The sequence below is a fragment of the Cervus elaphus genome, chromosome 19 (assembly GCF_910594005.1).
Source record: "Cervus elaphus chromosome 19, mCerEla1.1, whole genome shotgun sequence".
In the NCBI taxonomy this organism is placed as follows: Eukaryota; Metazoa; Chordata; class Mammalia; order Artiodactyla; family Cervidae; genus Cervus; species Cervus elaphus.
The window spans coordinates 35762683-35788447 of record NC_057833.1 but is presented as its reverse complement, the minus strand read 5'-3'; the positions used below and the strand labels follow the sequence as shown (position 1 = coordinate 35788447).

General features: G+C 42.6%; 1 protein-coding gene and 1 non-coding gene across 6 annotated transcripts in view; one reads left to right on the top strand and one right to left on the bottom strand.

The window, feature by feature from the left end:
• KLHL6 (kelch like family member 6) overlaps window positions 1-25765 on the top strand; it is a 73479-nt gene that overhangs the window by 36130 nt on the left and 11584 nt on the right. For all 5 annotated transcript variants that reach the window (XM_043873620.1, XM_043873619.1, XM_043873617.1 and 2 more), the window contains 2 exons: window positions 3415-3580; window positions 18395-18844. In XM_043873620.1, the coding sequence (XP_043729555.1) occupies window positions 3419-3580; window positions 18395-18844 (612 nt within the window). In that variant the 5' untranslated portion in view covers window positions 3415-3418. The remainder of the gene's footprint in view (window positions 1-3414; window positions 3581-18394; window positions 18845-25765) is intronic.
• LOC122676314 lies at window positions 13047-13153 on the bottom strand. Its single transcript, XR_006335573.1, has one exon. It is a non-coding gene; the product is annotated as a U6 spliceosomal RNA (small nuclear RNA).

The window sequence follows — 25765 nt, the reverse complement described above, 5'->3', positions numbered from 1 at the left end:
GGACATCCCTGGCAGCCCAGAGGTTAAGAATTCGTCTTCCAATGCAGGGGTGGCGGGTTCGATCCCTGGTTGGGGAACTAAGATCCCACATGCCCAGGGGCAACTAAGCCCGTGTGTCACAACTACTGAGCCTGCATGCTACAACTAGAGAGAAGCCTGTGAGCCATAACTAAGACTCGACACAGCCATAAATAAATAAATAAACAATTTTTAGAATGGATGTAATAATCAAAAGAGATTCTGCTCTTTGGCCTGCAAATGCTATAAATCTAACTGTAAGAGATTACTGTTATTAAAGTGGAAATCCAGGGCCCACTTTGCCCGGGTTTTGGACCTTTCATGGGGTCACAACTTTGCCAAAGTGTTTCTGTGTATCTCCCAGAGAGCAGCAGGAGGCCTAGGAGTTTGGTCTATGAGAAACACATAGTTTTCTCCTTAATTTCATCTTATCTGTGTTCAGCACGGTGTCTGTGGCCAAGGAGAGTTTATTTAAGTGGCAGAAAATCAGTGAAAAAAGTCTCAGAGAAAAGCAGAGAAATACTGGCACTTTGGGATCCAAACCAGGAAAAAGAAAAAAACTTCCAAGGGGGTTCTGTGTCTAAAGACACAGTCTTTACAGCACGTCCTTTCTCTCTCTCCTGTGAACATTTATTGAGCTCCTATTGTGTGCCCACACCATGCTATTGTCCCTAGACCAGTTTGTGAGCAGCCCTGGCCCTCACTCTACGCTGAATGGGTGGTAGACAGCTGTGCAGGGACCTGACTGGAACCAAGCCCAATGCTGGCAGGTCCAGGGTTGTGAGATAGATTGGGGTTGGCCGTCTGCTCCAAGCATCTCCCACAGCCTTCTGAGTCCTCTGACCTGGCCAGAGATGCCTTGCCTTAGTGAGTGCTGGCTATTGTTCCAACTTCTTTGTGAGCATTATCTTGTTCTTCCCAGAAGCTCACTGGGGTAGGGACTATTGTTAAATCATTTTACAGAGAAGGAAACCAAGGTTTGCTCACTCGCGACATGGTGAGATAGCATTGGAACCTAGACATCACAGCCCTCTCCACATTCCAACAACCAGGACTGCAGCTCTTTCTCCACCCTCCCTAGGCTCCTGGGGTCACTCTGCTTCTGCAGAGTGCTTGTCACCCACACATATCAAAACCCAGAGGGGCCTGGGAATTGACCTACTCCAGCGGTGGCCCATAACTGTCAGAGGTGCCAGAGTATCACAGCCCAACTTTGCCTCTCGTTGGGAATACTCTGGAATGTCTTCTTCAGAGGTCCTGCAGGACTAGGCCAAAGTGATTTTCTGTATGATTTTTCCTTTGCTTGGCCTCCTCCCCTCCTTCTTCTTCCCTCCCACACACCCCTAATACATCACTAGCTCTTGAGGGTTGGTTTCTGGAAGATTCAGACACCTGGTTATGTATTAGCTGAACTGGGGCAGGATGTTGTTCGGTGACTGATTCTAACAGAGAATTCAGAAGTTGTGTCTAGCAGTTAACAGCCCCACGAAAAGTCCAAATGATCTCAGAGAGCCCAATAATTATGTCATCTGGGACCCACAAAATGCATAAGAGCCCCTCAAAGTACAAGGCATTTAATTAGACAATTTACATACCTATCTCATTTAATATTAAAACATGTCTAGAGTAGAGTAGACTTTTTCAATTTTCCTTAGAATGTTTGAGACCATACAGATTCAACAAAGTCACTTTTTACTAATTTTAAAGTCACACATCAGGTGAAGGAGTATTTCTAAATTTCACCTTGGTAGGATTCCAGTGATATGCTGCCTCAATTACATGAAGCTTCATTTGACCCCATTATCATTGCCCACCCTCTCCATCTAAATATTCTGTTTCCCATGTGTTCATGTGTATGTATTCATGTGGGTGACTTTGACTTTACCCTCTGGGATGTTTGCAGATCTTGGTGACCCAACAGCAGAGTTCAGAATTAATGTTCTAGGGCTGCACTGCCTAATACACTCACCTCTAGCCTCACATGGCTACTAAACATTTGAATTATGGCTGGTCTGGACTAAGATGTGCTTCAAGTGTAAAGTATACATGAGGGATTTTGAAGGCTTAGTATAAAAAAGAAAGAATGTAAATTATCTCATTTTTGGCTAAAAATATTTACTACATGTTGAAGTGATAGTATTTCTGTATGTATTAGGTTAAATAAAAGATTAAAATTAATTTTATCTCATTTTTTATGTTTAAAATTATGGTTACTAGGAAATTTTAAATAACACATGTAGCTTGCATCAGATTTCTATCAGGTAGCTCTGCTCTAGAGACTCAAAGGGAGGTTTAGGGAGTGAGGTTGTCCAACTCCTCCTAAGAAGACAGGCTGAGCTAAGAAACTGTGTGGTTGCTGTAATGGCAGAGTTCTCTCTGAAATCAGGAGGTAGCAAGAGGGCTTCATGATCACACTTTACAAGGTGTGTGGTTCCACACATGACTCTGTGCCCCTCTGGCCAAGAGAGTTTATGGCTGAAAAAATTGGCGTGTAAATTAGTCATCTGTCCAAAGGACATGACTGCTTCTCTGGTTCCAGCCTGAGATTTGTTAACTTTACAGAATTCACATTTACTGTCTGTGTCATGCTGTCATATTCTGGAGGGAGAAGGGTGAAGAGGCCAGTTGAGGGAGGAGAGAAGAGGAGCGAGAAGGGTAGGGGATTATTATTGATGAAAACAAAGACAGGAAGAAGGACAGAGGGAGACCCAGGGGAGAAGATCTCATTGGTGAAAACAAAAGTTTCAAAAACTCAACTGGTCAAGTAATTCCTTCCTCTCTTTTCTCAGTGTCTCTCTTTCTGATTTTTTGATGTTTGTTCCTAGAAAACCACAAGCAGTCACCTTTGTTTTGTAGATGAGGAAATAGCAGAAAGAAACTGACCGGTGATTTCCAGAGATAAATAGGAGGTGTGGCAAAGGGAGCCGGAAGAGAATTTAGAGGTATAATGTCCTCGGTGTTGGGGTGAAAGTCCCCCTTCTAGAAAGTACATTCTGTCACCAGGGCTCCATCCTGGTGGATCCTGCCTCAGTGAGTACAGTTTCTGGGAAAAGGCTTTGGCATTGTCACAAGCCTCCAGAAGAACCCCACACTTTGAGCCAATATGAAGTAGTTCTAGATCCTGCCAGCTGAGCCAGTAGGGCTCCTGGTGTCCCTTGAGGTCTGGGACTGACTTGGGAACCACACTTGGGCCTAGCAGAGCAGGACACGTCAGTTCCCTAAGCACTCACGGGATGTCTGGTGTGTGCTGGGCATGGAGGGACAGACGATAGTCACTCCAGGTCCTGACCTTGGGCATCTTGCTGTCCCACAGGGGCAGACGGGTCTGAAGGGAGTCTGTTTAGATTTGGAGCCAAGGGTCTCAGTTGGACTCACGTTCACGCGTTTCTCTCCTAGGGCCATGTTCTGCAATGATTTAAAGGAGAAGTATGAGAAGAGAATCATTATCAAAGGGGTGGATGCAGAAACCATGAACACTCTTCTGGACTACACGTACACCAGCAAGGCTCTCATCACCAAACAGAATGTCCAGCGCGTCCTGGAAGCTGCTAACCTCTTCCAGGTGTGTGAACAAACCGGCCTCATGCTCTCCTCTGGAGAGAAGAAAGCAGCACTTCTCTGGAGATCTGCCTGGTCTGGCTCCCAGGCCTGTACCTGGGACACGCATGCACACGCAGCCGGGCCTGTGCTCACTTGAAATGTCCCGAGGGATGGTGAGCTGAGTCACTGACTCCTTAATGAGATGAAGTCAGGGGAGCTTGGTGCTTAGAACCTATACTTGGTTCCTGACTCCAGGAGCAATGACTATGATTTACAGAAGCATAATTAGAGTGTGGGGGATTTGGGGGAGCTGCAGTCACCAATTCACATGTGTACCTTCTACTCCTTAGCACAACCCAGGGGTATAGTCACTTTCTCCCACTTAATGGGTGGGGAAATTTAGACACATAGAGAATAAGTGACAAGGCTGAGATTTGAACCCTGGGCTTTCTGAGCCCAGAGGCCACCTACTTTCCACTACACATGCAGCCTCTCAGAGATCAGTGTCTAGACTTCAGGGGAAGTGGGAACTTCACTGGTCAGCAATTTGTGGTGGGTGTGAAGAAGAGCACTTCTCATGAAGGGTGTCATGAAAGATAAATAGAGAACCCTCAAAACTGTCTTATTGTTTACATCTAACTATGTTTCAGTCTGATTATAATAATTATATTTAGTTTCACAAAATGATTAGACCCATAGCTTCTGTCAATTGTGTCTAGAATTATCATAGGAATTCCATCCTGAGTTACCATCTTTGCCTAGGTCTAAGATTACACTTTGAACTCAGTTCCATTGGGTTACGACAGAGATTCTCCCATTGAGGATGTTGATTTATGATAAACAGAGTCCAGGGACAGGTCAAGATCATTCCCAGGGACTGGAGACAAGCATCAGATCTTGTCTGGGAGTTTGGGAGTTGGCATACTCTTGGATAATCAGCAGGTCAGGAGTGGAAAGGGACAGAAAACAGAGTCTGGGAATGTGGGGAAAGAGGGGTCTAGGGCAGAGATCAGGGACAATGGGATTATCTTTGTTGAGGTTGGAGTTGAGGCAGGATTTAAGAAGCCCAGCAAGGGAAGGAAAGTGGAAAGAGGGAGAAAAATCAACCATGAAAAGGCGCTATGATTCTAAGCAATGGGTCTCTGCAGGGTTAACCAATTTTATTGTCTCAGTTTCCTCAGGATGTTTTAAAGATTGAGAACAAGTTATTTCCCAAAGGACTAGTCACACTTTATCTGGCAATGTCACCAAGTCAGTTACCATCTGTACACTTAGCCCCTTGCCCTTATCTGTTATTGTCTGCTTAAACTCGCAGCCTTATTCACTGGCAGGGAAATATCCTGTTATGTGGAGGGAGGGTCTTAGCAACCTCAGGCTCAGCATCCCCTCTACCCACTATTCTGCCAATCTAACTTCAGGGAAATCCTTCTTGTGTCATGGATCTACTTCAGCTTTTATGCTTTTTCAGAACTTTCTCTTACAAGGCAAGTATCCTCTCTTCACCGATGCCTCCCAAGGACCAATAACCTTGAGAGAATCACCTCATCCACCATAATTCAATCAAGTCACAGTTGTCATTGTAGCCTTCATGCTAATCTCCTTTCCTGGGACCCAGAAAGGGTAGTTGACTTGTCTAAAGAAGGACAGGTAACACTGACAGTAATAATAGTAATAGCAATTATGGCTTCAGGTATAGTGCCTGACACCAGAGTAGATGCTTAATGGATATAAATTTTATTGAGCACTTACTATGTGCTTTGAGTGACAGTTGGATCTAGTAACCAGGTCTTCTGTTTTTCCCAGTAAGTGAAAGTTGGTCCTGTATGATAGGCTGAGGAGATAATGTTGTTTTTCAAAATGCAGTTTTTTAATATTTATAAATTGTAATAACATACAAACTCATTTCAGAAATTAGGAACGCATAAATTGTAATAACATACACACTCATTTCAGAAATTAGGAACCCATACAAACAAGCAAAAAAAAAAAAACCATAAAAATTACCTACAACCTCCTTCTGTTCAGACACAATATGGCAGCTTCCTTGGTGTATAGACTTCAGGTCCTTTTCTGTACAGTGACTTATACAGAGAGAGTTAGCAGCTTAGAGCAAAGCTTGGAGCCAGATTGCTGGATTTCAATGCTAGCTCCATTGCTTACTGGCTGTGTGGCTTTGGGTGTGTTTCACAGTTTTGTTGTGCTCCAATTTCCTTGTCAATAAGACATCCAAACCAAGGAACACCAAGGAAAGAGAAGATAGGAGAGACCAGGTATACAGAGGTGTGTGTGTGTGTGTGTGTGTGTGTGTGTGTAAATCTTTACTTAACCCCTTTACTTTAAGTAAGATGTCCTCATGTGTCTTCTTCAGTTTATGGTGTCCCTGAGCCCAGAACCTTTCTCCATTGGATAAATCTTGTTAGACTGCAAGGAGTAGGAAGAAGCAGCAGAAGGCTTAACTTCTTAAACCAATTCCCTGCTATCAGCCTCCATCTATCCTGGAATTCTTGGTTTGGGGGTACTTTAATATTCCTGCTTTTGGGGGGTTCTGAGGGACAGATTTGCCTTCTCTTGTCTCAGCAAAGTCACTTACCAACCTTCATACTGTGTGGTTTGGGGTTACTGATGTCTCTTGGTTTCATTGAGGATGGAGTTTGTGTTTCTGTTTCTTGTTCTCCTTTCAGTTTGGGGTGATTTTCCAAGCAAGACCTATAAAAACCCTTTAGATGGTAAATAATCTTTTGTGATAATATTACAAATTTTTTCCATTGATTGTGTAACTCATAATTTTTAGTTATAGTTTTTTAATGTACAAAGTTTAAGACTAGTATTTAGTCAGATAATGTTGATCACGTCTTTGATGGTTTTTGCCTTTGGTGTGCATTTTTAGAATGACCTTCCTCATTGCTTGATTATGTACTGACTCACAAGTCTATGTACTGACTCACAGACTAATGAGTCTTGTTACATTTAAAGGTTCGATACCTAAATTTTTAATATATCTGGAAATTATTTTGGCATACAGTTGTTTACTCTTTGTCTTCTTTTTCTTTTCATTTCCCCACCAGGGGTGAGCTTCAATGGAAAGTTGAATGAGCTTTAATGAGAGAGATTGGAGAGGAGGATGGAGACGTGATAGAAGTAGAGCAGACTTTGCTTATTGCTTTTTATATATGTATAATTTTATGTATTTATTTATTTTTGGCTGTGCTGGGTCTTTGTTTCTGCACAGCCTTTTCTCTAGTTGTGGAGCACAGGCTCTGGGGCACATGGGCTTCAGTAGTTGCGGCTCCAGGGTTCTGGGGCTCAGGCTCAATTGCTGTGCATGGGCTTAGCTGCTCCATGGCATGTGGAATCTTCCCAAATCAGGGATTGAACCCTTGTCTCCTGAACTGGCAGGCGGATTCTTTACCACTGAGCCACAAAGGAGGCTCCTATTTTTTTGGGGGGGATACTTATTTGACTATACCAGGTCTGAGTTGCAGTACGCAGGATATTCAATCTTTGTTGCAACATGCAAGATCTAGTTCCCTGATCAGGGATTGAACCCAGGCCTCCTACATTGGGAGCATGGAGTCTTAGCCACTGGACCACCAGGGAAATCCCAGGCTTTGTTAATATTGTTGATTCTCCTATTCTGATTATCCCTCACCTCAAAAATTTCCAAATCTCGTTTACTTTCTAGGCAAAAAATAGTAAGTTTCTCTCTAAGGCTATTTTACTAATCTTCCTATGAGTGTTAATTCTTATGAAATTAAAAGAAGAGTGCTGTGAGCTTTCGGACATCTATTTAACCCACTTTCTGATTGCTATTGCTTCTGGATACTTTCTTTAAAGTATCAGACATAGAAAACTGGGAATATTTTCATGCCTGAAGGCACCATAAGGAACAGAAGTTTATAAGTTGTTGAAATCACTCTGTAGTTTTAAAATATTATTTTTTTGATAGATAAAACATATCTATTCTAAATCAGAAATATAGGGAGATACAGTGAAACATTTGCCATCTTTACTGATAATTTTCTTCTTCCTGTCTTGCTATCCTTCCTATTCTATGCATGTACCAGGATAAATGTGCATATATTACCCTCATTCATTGCTTCCATTTTTTAAACAAAAGTATTGGCACAGTAAACCCTCCTTTTTTTTTTTTTTAAACCCTCCATTTTGATGTCTTGCTTTATTTGGCTTCACTATAATTTTTGGAGGTTGTTTCAAGTCAGGATGTGTAGATCCGTCTTATTCTTTTCATTGCTGGATAATATAATTGGGGATCTCTTTAAATGTCAAACATATACAGTTATCTATAATAATCTCTTATAAGGCAGGGTGGCAGAGCAGAAGGAACATGGGCTTTGGAGTCAGGCAGAACCTAGCTTTAAATCCAAGTTCAGGGAACTCTCCTGGTGGTCCAGTGGCTAAGACTTCGTGCTACCAATGCAGGGGGCCTGGGTTCAAACACTGGTCAGAGAACTAGATCCCACAGGTCACAACTTAAAAAATAATCCTGCATACCTCAATGAAGATTGAAGATTCTGAGTGCTGCAACTAAGACCCAATACCCCAATACATGCCCCCCACCAAAAAAATTCAAGTTCAATCACTTGTTTTCTGTGTGGCTGTGGACAAGTTATTTAAATTTTCTGAGACTCAGCTTTCTAAGTTGTAAAATTAGGATGACAATAATGGCTACCTTCCAGGGAAAGTATGCCAGAGTTGGCGTTTTATTTTGTCATGTTAGAACCTCCACAGAAGTCTATACCACCCTGACGGTGGGACTGAAATCAGCATGAATCAGATTACCTTGGTTTCCCTACCACAGCTTGTAGTAAAGGTTTGTTAATTGTCACACCTTTGATGTGACTCAGCTGCTCTCTAATTTTCTGATTCTCTTCTCAGGTTTCCTTTTACTCTCTTCCTGTTAAACATTGATTGCTTCTCTCTGAGGATTTCCCAGACCAGAAAGGCAGAAGTGAGAATTCAGTTGACCAAGCCAATCACCACTATTGATGTTTGACAAGGGTTTTTCATGGGAGGTCACTTCACAAGTTGCTGGCCTATTGACTCTGATTGCCCTTGGGTCAAAGGTCCATTGCTGTGGCATGCATGCTTGCATGCTCAGTTGCTTCAGCTGTGTCTGACTCTTTGAGACCCTGTGGACTGTAGCCCACCAGGCTTCTCTGTCCATGTGATTCTCCAGGCAAGAATACTGGGGTGGGTTGCCATGCCCTCCTTCAGGGGATATTCCTGACCCAGGGATCGAACCCACATCTCCTGCATCTCTTGTATTAGAGGCAGATTCTTTACCCACTGCGCCACCTGGGAAGCCCGATTTTTATATATAGTAGTGTGTATATGTTAATCCCAAATTCCTAATTTGTCTCTCCCCCAACCCTGCCATCCCCTTTGGTAACCATAAGTTGGTTTTCTATGTCTATGAGTCTATTTCTGTTTTGTAAATAAGTTCATTTGTAACATTTTCTTAAATTCCACATATAAGTGATATCATATATTTGTCTTTCTCAGTCTGTTAGTTTTCTAATTTTGAACTTAATCTCTTGTTCTGAGCTCCCCATTCTACCAGTGGCAGAAACTGTAGTCAACATAATGATAACTCACTTCGGGAAAGCCTTATCAATTCAGGGTTTGGCTTGCTTAGATAGTTCCAGGGTGCATTTACACTGTGGCAGGACACTGTATAAAGAGGTATCTGGTCCAGGCTTACCATGAGCATCATTGGTTCACGCTGGTACCTGCTGGAAGTCTATATTCCCATCGGTCTCTCTCTTGATCATCAACCACTTCCCTACTGGCATCAACTGAAAGCCCTTAGATCCATCTGGTTCTGGCCATCAGTCCTTGCTGGTCAGTTTTCATTTTCCTTGTCCTGTTTTAAAGGCCTCTTCAATCTGCCAGTACTCTCAGCTACTTCCGTGTCCCTCTAAGGGGCACACAAGAAACATCCATTTCCTCTCCTGTGAGAATCTTTAACTACAGGGAACTCAGAGCAACTGCCCTAGGCCCCATTTGTCTAGAAACAACATGTTCTAGTTTCTCTTCTGCTGCTGCTATTCCGGACTGCTGCTTTTCTGATTTCATCTTGGCAGTCAAGGCACACAATCTTTTATCCTCATATCCACAACCTCTAAGGGCTTCCAGCACCCACCTCACTCTGGAGTTCTGGCCTGCTTTGAGAGGCAGAAACCATCCTAGGGGCCCACACCTACTTCTTACTCCGTTGCTAGACTTCTACTTTCTCCTGTCTCATCCAAGAGAACTGGTATTTCCTCCCGTGTGAGAAAAGCTGAATCTTTTTTTTTTTTTTTTTTTTGTTTCAATTGTTTATTAACGGACCAGATTACAAAAATAATCCTGGTAGATACCTTAGTTCATCCTTCTAATAAGCCTGTTGATAAAGCTGAATCTTATATTATTATCCAATCTCCTATTTCTACTGTTTTGGCATAAAGTTTAAGCCCATGCTCTTAGTATTCTGGAGTTTGAAGGTCAAAAGGCCCAGTTACTACTGCTAATTGGTGGTTTCAAAACTATTTTTCTAGTATTAGTTCTAAAAGTATATTTAGAAACACAAAAGCCAAAATTGTCTTCTTTTATCTGCTCTCTCGCCCTTCTCTGAGTCAGTAAGCCTGGAATGCCCTACTTATTGTTTACAAGTTGTGGAATAAGGAAGTGAGATGTGGGGTTTTAGTTGTAATGTAATCCACAATGCTACCAGATTCTGACTTTTTCTGCTACCTAACTACACAAATTACTAAGTATCTGCATGTGCAAGGTACTTGGTGAGTAGCTTTCAGGGTGAAATAAAGATAAAAATTGTAAGCATAGATCACATTTAAGTAGCAATTTATCACATTCTTTCCCCTACATGACCCTATTTGATATTGACAGTAGTTCTGAGCATGAGCAGGCCAGGTAATACCCTGATAATGAGACTGTAAGGTGGGTTTATTATTCCCACCACTTTCTAGATGTGGCTTAGAGTTCAGTTCATCGAGTGGCAGAGCTTTGATCTGGGTCTAAACCCAGAACTTCTGGCCTCCTGTACCTGCCTCCATTACTACTGCTGAAGACTCAAAAACCAGGATTCCCAATGAGCTTCCAGACCCCAAGGCAGAATGTAGAAATTTCTGGCTCTGAAGAAGTTGGGCTTCATAGAATGGGTAGGATTTCAACAAGTGGCAGCTGGGTTTGGGAAAATGTATTTCAGGCAGAAGGAACTCTTAAACAAAGACTGAAAGTTTCACCTTCTCTACCTGCTGTCCCACTTATTGCAGCCGGGTGCATGGACCTGCTTCTTAGGACCTGGCTTCTACTTATTTACATGCTTCTGTGCTGTCAAGTGTTCTCTCTCTCACACACATACACACACATGCGTGAGCACACACCCATGCACACCCAGTCCCCCAAAATGTTGAGCATCAGCTTTGCCATCATTCTGTTTAATCCTTATAATGGCGTCCCTCCCTGGCCTTCACACTCTCCCTGGGCTGAGTCACTAAGCCACAGCTGTACCACTTGCCCCTTGAATCTTTGTGTGACCCACATATACTCCCTATTGCATGCCACTAGCTTGTTGGGGCCCCCGTTGTATCCTCGGGGAACTCAGGGGCTGTCTGTTGCCTGAATCTCTACCAAACTGGCCACACCCTTGGGCACTGCCCCTTTGTTTTCCTTTTGATTCCACTTATGAGGCAAGTGCGTGTCTATGCGCCTCAGTCTCCCAGCACCTGCCCCGCCTTAGTGAGTGGGCCTTTTGCAGGTCTTAGCTTCTTCCTTTCCTGCCCACCCTGTATAGCTTCCAGGAAGCAGCAGATCTTTCAGCCAAGTTTAGAGCAAGGACTGAAAGTCTGAAGGGAGCAGATGGCTTCCTAAGGTGGGAGAATGTATTCCCATAGAGTCTTAGGTGGGTGTCTGGCTTGAGCAAGAGGAGCAGAGGCAAATGATTAGAATCAGTGGTAACTTACAGTTTGTATGAAGACTGCTCGTTATTACCAATACAGACCCCACAAGAGAATGGCTTGATGTTTTGTATCTATTGTCTGGGAAGACAAAAATAGTGACAAATATTTACAATAAATTCAGAAACACTTTCCAATAAGTTTTAATTTTGTTAATCTCATCAACAATTAACACACTCTTCACATATACTGATTTGTTGGGGCTTGAAGTTAAAAATATAATGTCTTTATAGATCATTTGCAAGGACTCCAAGGCCACACCGGGACTGTGGTCAATAGGATTCCTGATTTGGACCAAAATAGGACTTAAGTTATTCTGGAGTGGATTTGAAGGAACTTCTAGTGAAATGTGGAATCACAGTGGTGAGATCCTTTAGGATGCCTGGTTCTGGAGAGTGTTCGGGGAGGCAGCAGAGGGGCTGTGGGGATGGGGGGAGGTGCATTCTCTTTGAGGCAGACACTTCTCATGGGAACTGCGAACATGTTTCAAGTGGTTTCTTTGACTATATTTTTAGTCTCCCTGCTCTGAGAGTAAGGTGCCTGGGTGTAAACTTTTACTCACATGCCGCCCACCCCAAATAGGAAGTTGATTATCTGTTAACCAAAATCTGTCATCACTCAGGTTTAATAAATAAATTCATGTGTCATTGGGACAGACCGAGGTCTGAAAACTTACCCTAAAGTCCTAAATAATCTTGAATATGAAGAAGCAAAACCAGATATTTTTAAAGAGAAGAGTTTCTTGCCTCCATGACTGACCCGCATATCAGTAGTTTCCCAGCCAGTGGCTAGGATCCCGTGATTCTGACTAACACTACCCTCACACTCAGAAGTGTTTCAGTTCAGTTCAGTCGCTCAGTCGTGTCCGACTCTTTGCAAACCCCTGGACTGCAGCAAGTCAGTCCATCGCCAACTCCCGGAGTTTACTCAAACTCATGTCCATCGAGTCGGTGATGCCACCCAATCATCTCACCCTCTGTCGTCCCCTTCTCCTCCCACCTTCAATCTTTCCCAGCATCAGGGTCTTTTCCAATGAGTCAGTTCTTCACATCAGGTGGCCAAAGTATTGGAGTTTCAGCTTCAACATCAGTCCTTCCAATGGATACCAGGACTGGTTTTCTTTAGGATGGACTGGTTGGCTCTCCTGCAGTCCAAGGGACTCTCAACACCACAGTTCAAAAGCATCAACTCTTCGGCACTCAGCTTTCTTTATAGTCCAACTCTCACATCCACACATGACTACTGGAAAAACCATAGATTTAACTAGATGAACCTGTGTTGGCAAAGTAATGTCTCTCCTTTTAATTTATTTTGTATTTATTTTTCATTTATTTATTTTTTTTTTTTCATTTTTTTTTTTCATTTATTTTTATTAGTTGGAGGCTAATTACTCTACAACATTGCAGTGGGTTCTGTCATACATTGACATGAATCAGCCATGGATTTACATGTATTCCCCATCCCGATCCCCCCTCCCACCTCCCTCTCTACCCAGTCCCTCTGAGTCTTCCCAAAAATATGGAACGCTTCACAAATTTGCATGTCATCCTTGCGCAGGGGCCATGCTAATCTTCTCTGTATCGTTCCAATTTTAGTATATGTGCTGCCGAAGCGAGCACATGTCTCTCCTTTTTAATATGCTGTCTAGGTTGGTCATAACTTTTCTTCCAAGGAGTAAGCGTCTTTTAATTTCATGGCTGCAATCACCATCTGCAGTGATTCTGCAGCCCAAAAAAATCAAGTCTCTCACTGTTTCCACTGTTTCCCCATCTATTTGCCATGAAGTGATGGGACCAGATGCCATGATCTTAGTTTTCTGAATGTTGAGTTTTAGGCCAACTTTTTCACTCTCCTCTTTCACTTTCATCAAGAGGTTCTTTAGTTCTTCTTTGCTTTCTGCCATAAGGGTGGTGTCATCTGCATATCTGAGGTTATTAATATTTCTCCTGGCAATGTTGATTCCAGCTTGTGCTTCATCCAGCCCAGTGTTTCTCATGATGTACTCTGCATATAAGTTAAATAAGCAGGGTGACGATATACAGCCTTGATGTACTCCTTTCCCGATTCAGAACCGGTCTGTTGTTCCATGTCCAGTTCTAACTGTTGCTTCCTGACCTGCATATAGATTTCTCAAGAGGCAGGTCAGGTGGTCTGTTATTCTCATCTCTTTAAGAATTTTCCAGAGTTTCCAGAAGTGTTTGTTTATTGAAGCACATTCTGGGGGGAATGTAGGCAACTTGTAGACCCTCCATTCACCCTTGTCCTTACAAGTCCTCTTTGGACTCTCCTGGAATTTTGTCAGCTTAACAATGCAACAGTTACAAAGGCAAGGTGATGCTCAGTGAGGAGAACTAGCCAGGTGGTCTCCAGTATCATTTCTACCACCTACCAACTGTGTGACCTTGGGCAACACACTTGACTCTTTGAATTCTCTCTTCCATCCTCTGTACCAATAGTTATATTAATATCTACTTAAAATATATTCATTAAAAAAGAAAATGTATTCATTAAACAAAATAATGCATGAGAAGTTATCTAGCACAGATCGTGGTACATACTAGGTCCCGGAAAAATATTTTCTTCCTCTATCTCTTCTCCCCTTTTTTTTTGTCAGAGTTTGTGCTAAGTGCTGCTGGAAATAAAAACACAAGTATGACCTAGTACCTGCCCTTGAGATACTGGACCATAGTACAAAATAGAAATGTAATCATTGTTCTACTAGAGGGGCAGTGAGTTGCCTAGGAGAGCCCAGAGGAGGGAGAAATTGATTCCATGTGGGGTAGCTGGAGAAGTCATGAAAAAGGAAGTGGCTTTTGAGAAAGAACTTCATGAATAGATAGGATTTCTCCGCTTCTTTCCTCTTCCCTTCTCTTCTGTCTCCCTCCTTTCTTTTTAACCAAGTATTGACCCAGAATAAAAAATGTCCAGAGGCAGGGAAGACTCCAAGAACAATCTGATTAAGACTTTGGCTCTGTGTCTTTCTGGTCCTTCAGGTTGGCTGTCCCTCTTGTATTGGTTTTGTCCTCAGGTGGATGGATATCAGAGAGCAACTCAGTGTCTCCTGCAAACACAATTCCCAGAAAAATTCCATGTGTGCAAACAAATTTTTGCACACAATATAGGGGTTCAAAAACTTGCAAGAGCATCCGCTGGTCCCAGATTGAACAACTCTGAATGAAGAAAACAGCCCTGTGTAGATAAAGTGTTGGCTATGGTACTCATTTCTTCCTCCTTTTGGAGGGAAACTTAAAAGGGGACTTCTCAGTTGTAGATGGGATGAACTCTCTTGAATCCTTTCTTTAAAAGTGGGGCTCCAGAGTCAAACTTGCTTGGGTGATGGGAAGAGGATTTTAATAGGTAGAGATGAGGGACAAAGGTGGTCTTGGCTGACAAAATGGTGTGATCATAGAAAGACACTGTGATAGTGCTGACAGGTAAGCTTAGGGATATTTTTGGAAGGTGAGTAGACAGGTGTGACTCCATCAGGGAGAGTCCCAGTGCTGTTGCATAGGCGCGGCTTGAGGGGTAAGGGTAGACTTTCTCAGTCTAGGCAGTGGCATCACTGAACTCTGTTACAAGGTATTTATCCCAGCAGTAATTGTACACAGTCTGTATGATTATTTGATCCCTACCTGCCTCCCCCACTGTCTGCCTTTTCCAATAAGCCTGGGCACTGTGTTTCTTTCTGCTCCCCTTGATACCCCCAGCTGAAGGCCTATGATCTAACAGATGCTCAATACATATTAGGGAGAAGAACAGGTGGATGAACGGTTTCTGAGTGGGGAAAGACACGTGTGGGTCACTGTTTCTCACACATGTGAACTTTGGTGCTTGATTTTATTCTCTTTCCTGGTTCCCTTCTTTGCTCATCAGTGGTCATCATGCTAGGGTAAGTACTGGCATCTTGTCAGCTGGGCCTTCCTGGATCTGGACAGATCAGACCATCTGAGTTCTCCAGTGAGAATCGCCCTTGCCATCTGCACACAAGCCCTTGTCCTGTGCACACACTATTTGACTGGAGGTGACTTGAAATAACGTAAAAACATATATTTTTGGAACAAGATAAGACTTTCAAATTTTAGCTATACCTCTCATTTTAAGTCTCTGAAGAAATTACTTCACTTTTCTGAAACTGTTTCCTCATTTATAAAACAGCAATGATATAATAACAAATCTCTACTTGATAGTGATGTTGTATGTATTAAATGAGCTGGTTAACAGAAAGGACTGGCACATAGTATGTGTCTTTATTTACTTATTTATTTTTACATTTTATTTTCTCATTGTGTACTTGAAAATCACAAGAAAATATTTATTTTATTTTTTTCTGATTTTGAAAGCAACTTCATGCTCAGTGCAGAAAACTTGATGTCTACAGCAAAATCTAATACACAAATTAATAACTTAATCTACAAAACTTAGTTGAGATAACCTCCATTAGCATTTTGATGTATTCCCTTCTAGTGTTTTCTCTATTTGTGAGTGTAGATAGAATAAATAGATAATTCCTCCACAAGACACGAAACTGGAGGGGATACAGAAAGGCAACAGTGAAAAGTAATTCTCCCTCTCCACCCTGACTCAGGCCACCAGTTTCCTTCCCCAAAGGCAACCACTGTTACCAGGCTCTGAGGTGGCCTCCCAGAGATAGTCTACTTATTTAGAAAATCGATTTGATTTTCATACCACCTTTCTCTCAGGCAAATGCTGGCAAGGTGTACCTGCCGCTTTGCTCCAGAGCCCGCCATTCAAGTGAGTTCCCTTTCAGCCCTCACAGAGGTCTCTGTGGGCAGAGCCTCACAGGGCTCTGGTTACAGCTTCTGAGGGCTCAGCGAGGCTTGGTCTCGGTTGTATATTTTTACTCTTTGAACCGAAAATCTGCAAACAACTAAACAGGTGTTAGATTTCTGTCTCAACTGTTTCCACAGTTGCTCATGCGAGGAGCAGATCTACAGGCGGTGGGGGCCAGCAGAGCGGGTGGTCTGAGGCAGAGTTTAGGCTTGCTCCTCAGGTCATTTACCCTCAGGTCAATGATTTCTAAACTGACAATTGAAAAGTGTAGTGTGAAAGGGAAAAATAATATTTTGCCACTGGGATTTATCCCTCCTATCAGGAACCTGTACCTCCTAGAATGTTCTGAAATGAAGGACAAACTCTAAGTCAATGTGGTCCACCCTAAGACCTGTCCTGCCCACTCCCTTCAGGCCCCCAAACCCTGTCATCCCCAGCTCCCATCATTAGAGTTTCTTGTCTGCAGGCTGCACCCCTACTCCCCGGTCAGGTCTACCTGTCTGTACTCTGACTAGGCCCTGTCTTTAGAGCAACCCTCTCCACCAGGCCCTGTCCCCTCAGTCTCCTTCTTTCCATCTTTCCTCTAATTGATCAATACAATAACATTGAGAACTTGACTCCTTCAAAGCTAAGCTCCAGAGAGCAGCAAATAGAATGGACTGGTGCATTTGAGACCCTTCATCTATAAAACGAGTATTAAATAATATATTGGACACAAAAGGACTTTGTCACTGTAAAGTCCTGTACACATACGATTCACATTCTTATGAAGAGGATGATAATTTAAAAATAAGACATGGAAGCCAATTAATTTTAAAATTAATTTTTCATCACAAAAGGGTTACTTATTCATTTTAGAGGATTTAAAAAGTATATAAATAAACAAAATAAGAAAAAATTTCACAGCGTCATTACAGAGTGTGGTGCCTTATATAGTTTATACAGTATATTTCATCCATTCCTATGGGACTTGTTTCTGTGGGAAGATTATTGTTGTGATGACCAAAAAATTTTTTTCTTTATAAAAATAAAACTATCATAATACACATATGCTTTTGTGAAGTGCCTTCTCATTTCACCTGAAACTATTTCAGTGTATTGTCCCAAAAACTTCTTTAAACATAACCATAACACTATTGCCATATTTAAAATTAATAGTAGTTGCTTTACAGGACATTCAAAGCTGGTGCTCTGTGACAACATAGAGGGATAGGGTGGGAAGGGAGGTGGGGGTTGGTCAGGATGGAGGGGACACGTATATCTATGGCTGATTCATACTGATGTATGGCAAAAACCATCAGAATGTTGTAAAGTAATTATCCTCAAATTAAAATAAATACATAAATTTAAAAAGTAATAGTTGCTTTATATCACCAAATGTTGGTCATTGTAAATATTTTTCTGACTTTTAAAATTATTTTGTTTAAATTAGTGTTCCAAATAAAGTGCTATACTTTGTAGTAGGTCGATGTATCTTTTAAATCTCTTTTCATGCTTCAGCTCTCTCTCCCTGCCCACCCCCTCTCACTTCTCTCTTTCCCCTTCGGATGTATTTGTTGAAGAAACTGAACTGGTTGTTCTGTAGAGTTTCCCACAGTCTGGGTTTTGCTGATTGTATTCCCATGGCATCATTGAACATGTTCCTTTTTCACCTGTGCTTCCTGTAAGTTGCTGATTAAATTTGGACACTTGATCAAGATTCAGTGAATGGATTTTTCAACTCAATACATTATGAATATTTTCCATGTCATTTAATATTTTTCTATGACACGTTTTCTTTTCTTTTTTTTTTCCAGACCCATCATGACCTCTCTGGTTCCAAGTATACTCCGTGTCTTTAACTTAATTTTTAAATTTTTATTTATTTTTGGCTGTGCTGAATACAGCACACTTTCTTAATGACCCTAGAATTATCAAAAATATGAAGATATTTTCATTTATTTAGCTAGTCCCCTATTTGGGTTACGTGGGTTCTTTCTAAATTTTTGCTACTATATACAACTCATTGATCAACCTCCTTGTGGACTGGTCATTTTCTGGCCTGATTTGCTACCCTTCTGTTCTCTTAGTTTCTCCGGATGGTGGATGCCTGTGCCAGCTTCCTCACGGAAGCCTTGAACCCAGAAAACTGTGTTGGAATCCTGAGGCTGGCAGACACACATTCCTTGGACAGTCTAAAGAAGCAGGTTCAGAGTTACATCATCCAGAACTTTGTGCAGATCCTGAACTCTGAGGAGTTCCTGGAACTTCCTGTGGACACTCTGTACCACATCTTGAAGAGTGACGACCTTTATGTGACAGAGGAGGCTCAGGTGTTTGAGACTGTGATGAGCTGGGTCAGGCACAAGCAGTCAGAACGACTCTGCTTGCTCCCCTACGTGCTGGAGAACGTGCGCTTGCCACTTCTGGACCCGTGGTACTTTGTGGAGATGGTGGAAGCAGATCCTCTCATCAGGCAGTGCCCGGAGGTCTTCCCACTGCTCCAGGAAGCCAGGATGTACCACCTTTCCGGCAATGAGGTGAGTTGGTGATGAGAGATGCTATAGATAACCAGCAAAGTGAAGGGATTAGCAGACCTCCCAGAGATACAGGTGAGACTGGCTCACAAATCCTTAGGGCATGAAGAAGAAGATGCTATTAAGTTTATAGTTTGAGTCAGGCAGTCCAGAAGCTCCAGGTTTCTGACCTGTAAAATGGGGATGATACTACAGGGTAGACAGCTACTGAGAGGATTAGGTGAGATCTGGAAATCACCTAGCTCCATGCCTGGCACATCCTTCCTCTTTCAGTTGTGTAAGGACAGGAGTTTGGTGGGGAGCCACACATAAGCAGGGAGCATGCCCTATCCAGTGGTCCAGTCCAGTCACCACTCCACAGGGCTGCTGTTTTCCCACTTTGCCCATTCTGGGGGAAACATTAGATCTCCTCTGACATTATCTAGGTTCAGACTCTTATTATTTCCTTACTGAACTGAAAACTTCTCAAAACTCAACTTCCTGCCCCTCATCTGGCCTTCCTGCTGATCTAAAACTCAAGCCTAATCATTTTCTCCTGGGTTTAGTCTGTTCTCTGGCTCCCCACCACCCTCAGGATAAAGCCCACACTTCTGCCTAAACTCTCAGAGCCCAGCCTCCTGCTCACTGCTCTGATGTCATCTCCAACCTCTTTCTCCTGCTATCCTCTTGGTCCTAATGCACCGCTTGTAATTCCCCAAGGTGGACATGCTTTTTCAGCCTTCAGGCTAATGCAGATGCTGCTCAAATGACTTTTTCCTCTTCTTCATCTAGTTAACTTCTGTTTCAGCTTCAAAACTCCGTTTAAGCATCACCTTCTCCAGAAGCCCCTGTCATTCTTAAAACATCATGGCATTGCTCCGTCATAGCACCAACCATTGCCTGTTAACCACTGAATTCCTCATCTATAAATATTTCAAGACAGGGAGCTTGTTATGGTAGGAAATATATCTTATTGGACTATTCATCCAGACCTTAGGAGAGTCCTTGATATATATAGCAAAGGATTGCTTAATGTTTTTTGGATGAATAAATGGGTACCAAGATGGTAAATAAAAGTATCATTTGTATCTACCTGGTTCTGCTTAACAATTTCTGAAGAAATGTTATATTCAGAACTTTATAAAAATAAGAACAAAAAAAAATAAGAACAAGCTTAGTGGAGAGGAACAGAACAATCAAGAAGTAATGATAGAAGGACAGCTTGTCAAGTTTGTACGCATGAACAGCCTCACATGTACATCACTATACAACCCATATATACCATACATATATACAACTATACAGCAGTTCTGAGGTTGGCTACCAAGCCTTCTTCATTATGCCATTGGTAGAAATATTAGCCAAGATAGTTTAGGAATTGTCTTTCAGAGGCCCCTTGGGAGCCCCTTTTTTTTTATGTGTACTTTTCTAGTTCTGTGTTGTCTTCAGATCCATTGTCACTTATTCACTTTGCAAGCACATTCTTAAATATTTGGTAGAATATATCAGTGATGCTATCAGAACCAGAAGGAATTTGTGTGTGTGTGTGAGAAGGTTTTAAACTTAAAACTTCAAATTATATTTAATATCTATATCTATAATTCTATTTCTTCTAGAATTAGCCTTGGTAGTTTGTAGTTCTCAAAGAATTTTCCATTTCAAAGAAGTTGTTGAATTTATTGGCATAAAGTTGTCCACTTATTATCCTCTTTAACATCTATAGAATCTGCAGTGATGTCATATTTCTTATTCCAGATATTGGTAATTTGTGTCTCCTTTTTTTTTTTTTTTTCTGATCAGTCTGGTTAGAGTTTTATCAATTTTATTGATTTTCTCCAAGAACCAGCTTCTGGTTTCGTTTGACTTTCTCTATTGTCTTTACACTTTCTATTCCCCTTATTTCTACTTTAATACTGATTATTTTCTTTCTTCTGCTTACCTCAGATTGAATTTTCTTTTCCTTTTCCAGTTGCTTAGGGAGGAATTGAAGGTCATTATTTTGAGATCTTTCTTTTTTTTCTTCTAATATTGTCATTAGTGGTATAATTTTCCCCCAAGTTCTACTTCAGCAGCACCCTATATATTTTAATATGCTATACTTTCATTCTTCACAAACAAATCATGAATACCAGCTATATGCCAGACATGGCACCAAACACCACAAAACAGTCTCTGCCTTAATAAACTCCCCTATCTTCTCTTAGGACACTAAGCAAATGAAGGGTGATGAGTAGACTGACAGAGAACCAGACCACCACAAGGGCCCTGTGTTGAAATGCGGTCACTGGCAGGTGGCTCAGGATTGAGAAAGCCCTCATATTCCTGAAGACGAGACCAATCTCTGCAACTGCTCTCATTTCAGCATTTAAAGCATAGAGTCTTCATCAATTGACAACATTCTTGTAATTTTTGTTTCTGCTTCCCATTTCCTAACTCCCTGAAAGGCAGATGTAAAGGGTTTCCTCTTATATAAATTGTCCCTACTATGTCTTCTGCAAAATTGCTGCTGCTAAAACTGTTCTGCCTTTTGTATTTGTGATGGAGGGGTGGGGAGTGAGATTATAGGCTTTGGATTTAGGACCAGAGAGAATACTGATAACTAGAAAAGTCCCCAGTGTCAGAAACTTGGACTTCTAGTCAGGTGAATCTGGACTTTAATCTTGATTGCACAATTTACCTACAGTGTGACCTTGAGAAAACAACTTAGCTGCCCTAAAGCTCAGTCCTTGGAACATCAATTCAGTTCAGTTCAGTTCAGTTCAGTTGCTCAGTTTGTGTCTGACTCTTTGTGACCCCATGAACCGCAGCATGCCAGGCCTCCCTGTCCATCACCAACTCCTGGAGCCTACCCAAACTCATGTCCATTGAGTCGGTGATGCCACCCAACCATCTCATCCTCTGTCGTCCCCTTTTCCTCCTGCCCTCAATCTTTCCCAGCATCAGGGTCTTTTCAAATGAGTCAGCTCTTTGCATCAGGTGGCCAAAGTATTGAAGTTTCAGCTTCAACATCAGTCCTTCCAATGAACACCCAGGACTGATCTCTTTTAGGATGGACTGGTTGGATCTCCTTGCAGTCCAAGGGACTCTCAACACCACGGTTCAAAAGCATCAATTCTTCAGCTCTCAGCTTTCTTCCCCCTTGTAACATGAGGAAGATAATACCTACCAACTGATGGAATTGTTTTGAGACTTAAATAAGATAATGAATGAAATGTGTTAGCACAGTGTCTGACAGATGATAAGTGTCCTAGAAATAAAGACTGTTCCTATTCTCACTCAGTTCCTTTATGGCACAATCAAGCATTAAGCATTTTCCTTCTCTGAGGCTAAAATCTCTCTTTCCATTGAGTCCTAAATTTTTTAGGACTGTCTTATTGCCCCAAGTGCTCGGGGCACTTTCTTATTCTTGTTCTATTGTCTAGGTAACTGAGCCAACCAACCACTGTGATCTCTGAGTTGGGTCTCATTGCTAGTTGATTTCTAAAATTCTCAGTCTTCTCACTGCTTGCATTAGCCTGGTTTTATTCCTGATGACTCAAGTGGAAGTCTGGAGGATACACTGTGAACATCCTTCTCCTCCTAACCCTCCTTTCCCACACTTAACCTTGTTCCTCCTTTTAAGCCCACGGTGGTGGTGACAGAGTCAAATGTTAGAACCTAAAGGCAAATGTCAATTTACTTTTGATCTAGGAGTAGTAGCTGGTACCTTCATTGGGAGAGGTCTTTTGGGGCAGAGAAAGTTGCCCCTTCATTTCATTGCCTCCAAAGTTTCCAGGGACCAACTTGATCTATACCAAATGCTGCTCTGATATGTGTGCTGTCAGGGGCCTTACTCCTGAGGACAGAGTGTCAGAAGCTCACCCCTGTGAACTTTATCCAAGTAGTTTGGCTACTTCTGTTCAGTCCTCTCATATGGGCTCTTTGGACAAAAAGTACTCAGGAAGGTACAACCCTTTGCTCTTTCTAACAATATGAAAATAAACTGGGTAGACCTGATTGTTGTGTGTGATTCACTGGCAAACATTTACCTGTATCTGCAAACTTGCACATCTCTGATGTCTGATTGGCATTTGTCATGCCTTTGAGGTTAATATTTTGTAAAGTATAGCTGAACTTACGGGTGTGTTCAATCACACAGTCATGTCTCTTTTATGACTCTATGTAGCCTGGCAGTGTCCTCTGTCTGTGGAATTTTCCAGGCAAGAATACTGGAGTGGGTTGCCATTTCCTTCTCCAGGGGATCTTCCTGACCCAGAGATTTGACCCTGGTTACCTTCTGGGCCACTAGGGAAGGCAGGTCTCAATACCCAGACTGACCCATGAGCTGGATGATTGCATTATCTATTGCTGTTCAACAAATTATCCCAAAAAGCAGTTTAAAACAACAAACATTTATTATCTCATAATTGTCAGGGATCTGGGAGTGATTTAGCTGGGTGGATCTGGCTTAGGGTCTCTTCTGAAGTTGTAGTCAAGCTATTGGCTGGGGCTGCAGTTAGTCATCTCAAAGCTCGGAGCCAGCTAGAGTATCCACTTCCAAGCTCCCTCACAAGATTGTTGACAGGTGTTACATCCTTGCTGACGGTTGGCCCCTCCATAGCAGCTGGTTTCCTTCAGAGCAAATGAACCAAGAAAGACAGCAATCAAGATGGAATCCTAGTGCCTTCATAACCTAATTTCAGAAGTAGTATACTATCACTATTGTATTCTATTGGCATAGAGACCAACCCAGGAGCAATGTGGAGGGAACAACATAGGATGTTAATTCTAGGAGGTGGGGATTGCTGGGAGCCCTTGTGGAAGCTGGTTACCACAATGATCTAGACTGGAAAAAAAAAAATCTTTATCAGGTGCTAGGTCAACAAGCTTGCCCATTCTTTCATTCATTCATTCAGCCATCATTTATGGAAGCCCACAAGCTCCAGATATTGTTCTTGGTGCTGAGACCTGTTGAAGAAAAGGGCTATTCCAGCCATGAGGGACATTAGAATAAATTATATGAGGGTGAAAAGTGCTGTGATAGGGAAATTCAGGACTGTGGGAGCATGTGTGGAAAGGCTAGAATGGCTTCCCGGGGCAAAGAATAAAGTGACATTGACAATAATGTCAAAAAGATTACAGGGTGAGTGGTTAGGACGTAGTGTGGGAAATTGCGGACAGGTATGGGGAGATCCTGACAGCAGGCAGCAATGCAGGATTCAGTCAGTGGGAACAAAGTCTTCTGCAGGCCAGGATGCAGGACTAGGATGCCAGCCTGGGAGTCAGGAGTAAGATCACGGCTAGTGTGGTCCCCGGCTAGTTAGCAGGCTGTTGATGCAGCAGAGCAGGCACTGTGCATAAGGTGGTTAAAGAGGGGAAGCTGGGGCCTGCTTCTCTGAACCAGAGTAAGAGTCACAGGAAACCAATTCTGGAAGGCTGGTGCTGTCCTCTAAACATCGCTCTATAATCCCTAAATCCTCCCTGAAAGAGGACAGATTGGTGCTGGAGGTTGTACCTCAACTGTGGGAAGGATGGTTTAGAGGCTGGAGGGAGAAATCTCAGGTGGGACAGATTTGTCTTTGATGCCAATGCATTTTTCAATCCTCTCCTACCAGCTTGGTATTCTCACAGTGCCTCCAAATTCTCAGGACCACCCCTACCCTCATCCCAGCTGGCCTTTCCACTGTCAGCGCTGCAGGCTCAGCCCAGGATTGTCCTGCCACACACAGTCATACTCCCTTCTGCTGACCCACAGAAGAGAGCCCTGCTACACCCTTACTGCCACGGTTCGGCCTCAAGAACTGAGGATCAAAATTTATTGTACCTGACTATTGGCACAGAAAAATAAAGTCTCTTCTGGGAAGTAGATGCTGGATGTTGGCTGACCTGATTGCATGTGACTATTGATTGGATTCACCATTTGTGGGCTTTAGTCTTTGCTATTGTAACCTGTGTGTCACTATCTGTAGGCAAGACTGAAGTTCCATGATCCATATTAGGTCAGTTTAACCTTGTGGGAAAAAGCAGCTGCTTTGGTCACGTGGGAAATGGGTGCTGCCTCTCTGTCTCCCATCAAGGTCCGAGACCTGTAGAACCTCCCCCATCAAGCCCAGGGATGGCTGGACCAGGAGGAGGGTACCTCTCCCTTTTCATTAATAACATCAACATGATATCTCCCACTGCTCCCACTGTCCCCTTTGACTAGCTTTCAAGGGCCCTGTATGTGCCAGATGCTTGACTCAGCCCTCTACATTACAACCTCATGCATGCTCACAACAGCCTGGTGGCAGAGGTGTGATCACAGGCCCTTACAGAGACTGTGTCTCTTCTCCAAGGCCAGATGGCCATAAGTGGTGAAAGCAGGAAGGAACTCTGGTGTATCTGACCCCAAACCTCTGCTCCTTCAGCTGTGTTCAAATATCTGTGGTATGAATTTCTTCCCTTGTTCAGGGCTCTGAAGGGTCATATACTTGATGTTGGGACCCAGTCCCCCGACCTCCCTGGATACATTCTGTTCCCTTTTGGTTCTTTTCTCCTAAGTCTCTGGATACTCTTATATGCCCAGTCAGGACTTCTCTTCCAGAAGAGGCCTGGTAGTGAGCAAAGTCTGGGATATCATCAAGAAATTGAAACCAAGGGGCAGTGGAAGGTGGTCAGAAATTAAATTCTAGGATTCAGTGCTTCCAACCAAGCAAGAGAGAAGAGGCAGGAAGTGCATTTGATTGTAAACAGATCTGAACTTCTTAAAAAGTAGTAAAATCTACAACTGATAACCTTTACTGAGTATTTATTATCCATCAGGCCCAAGGCCAAGCACACTAAGTATATTAGCCCACTTAATCTTCCTAACAAAACTATGAGGTTGTCACCACTAAAATCTCCATTATACAGAAGATGATACTCAAGGAGGTGAAGTCACATGGTCATACCCAGCAGAGTTAGGAATTGGGTTCTGTTGCCCTGGTT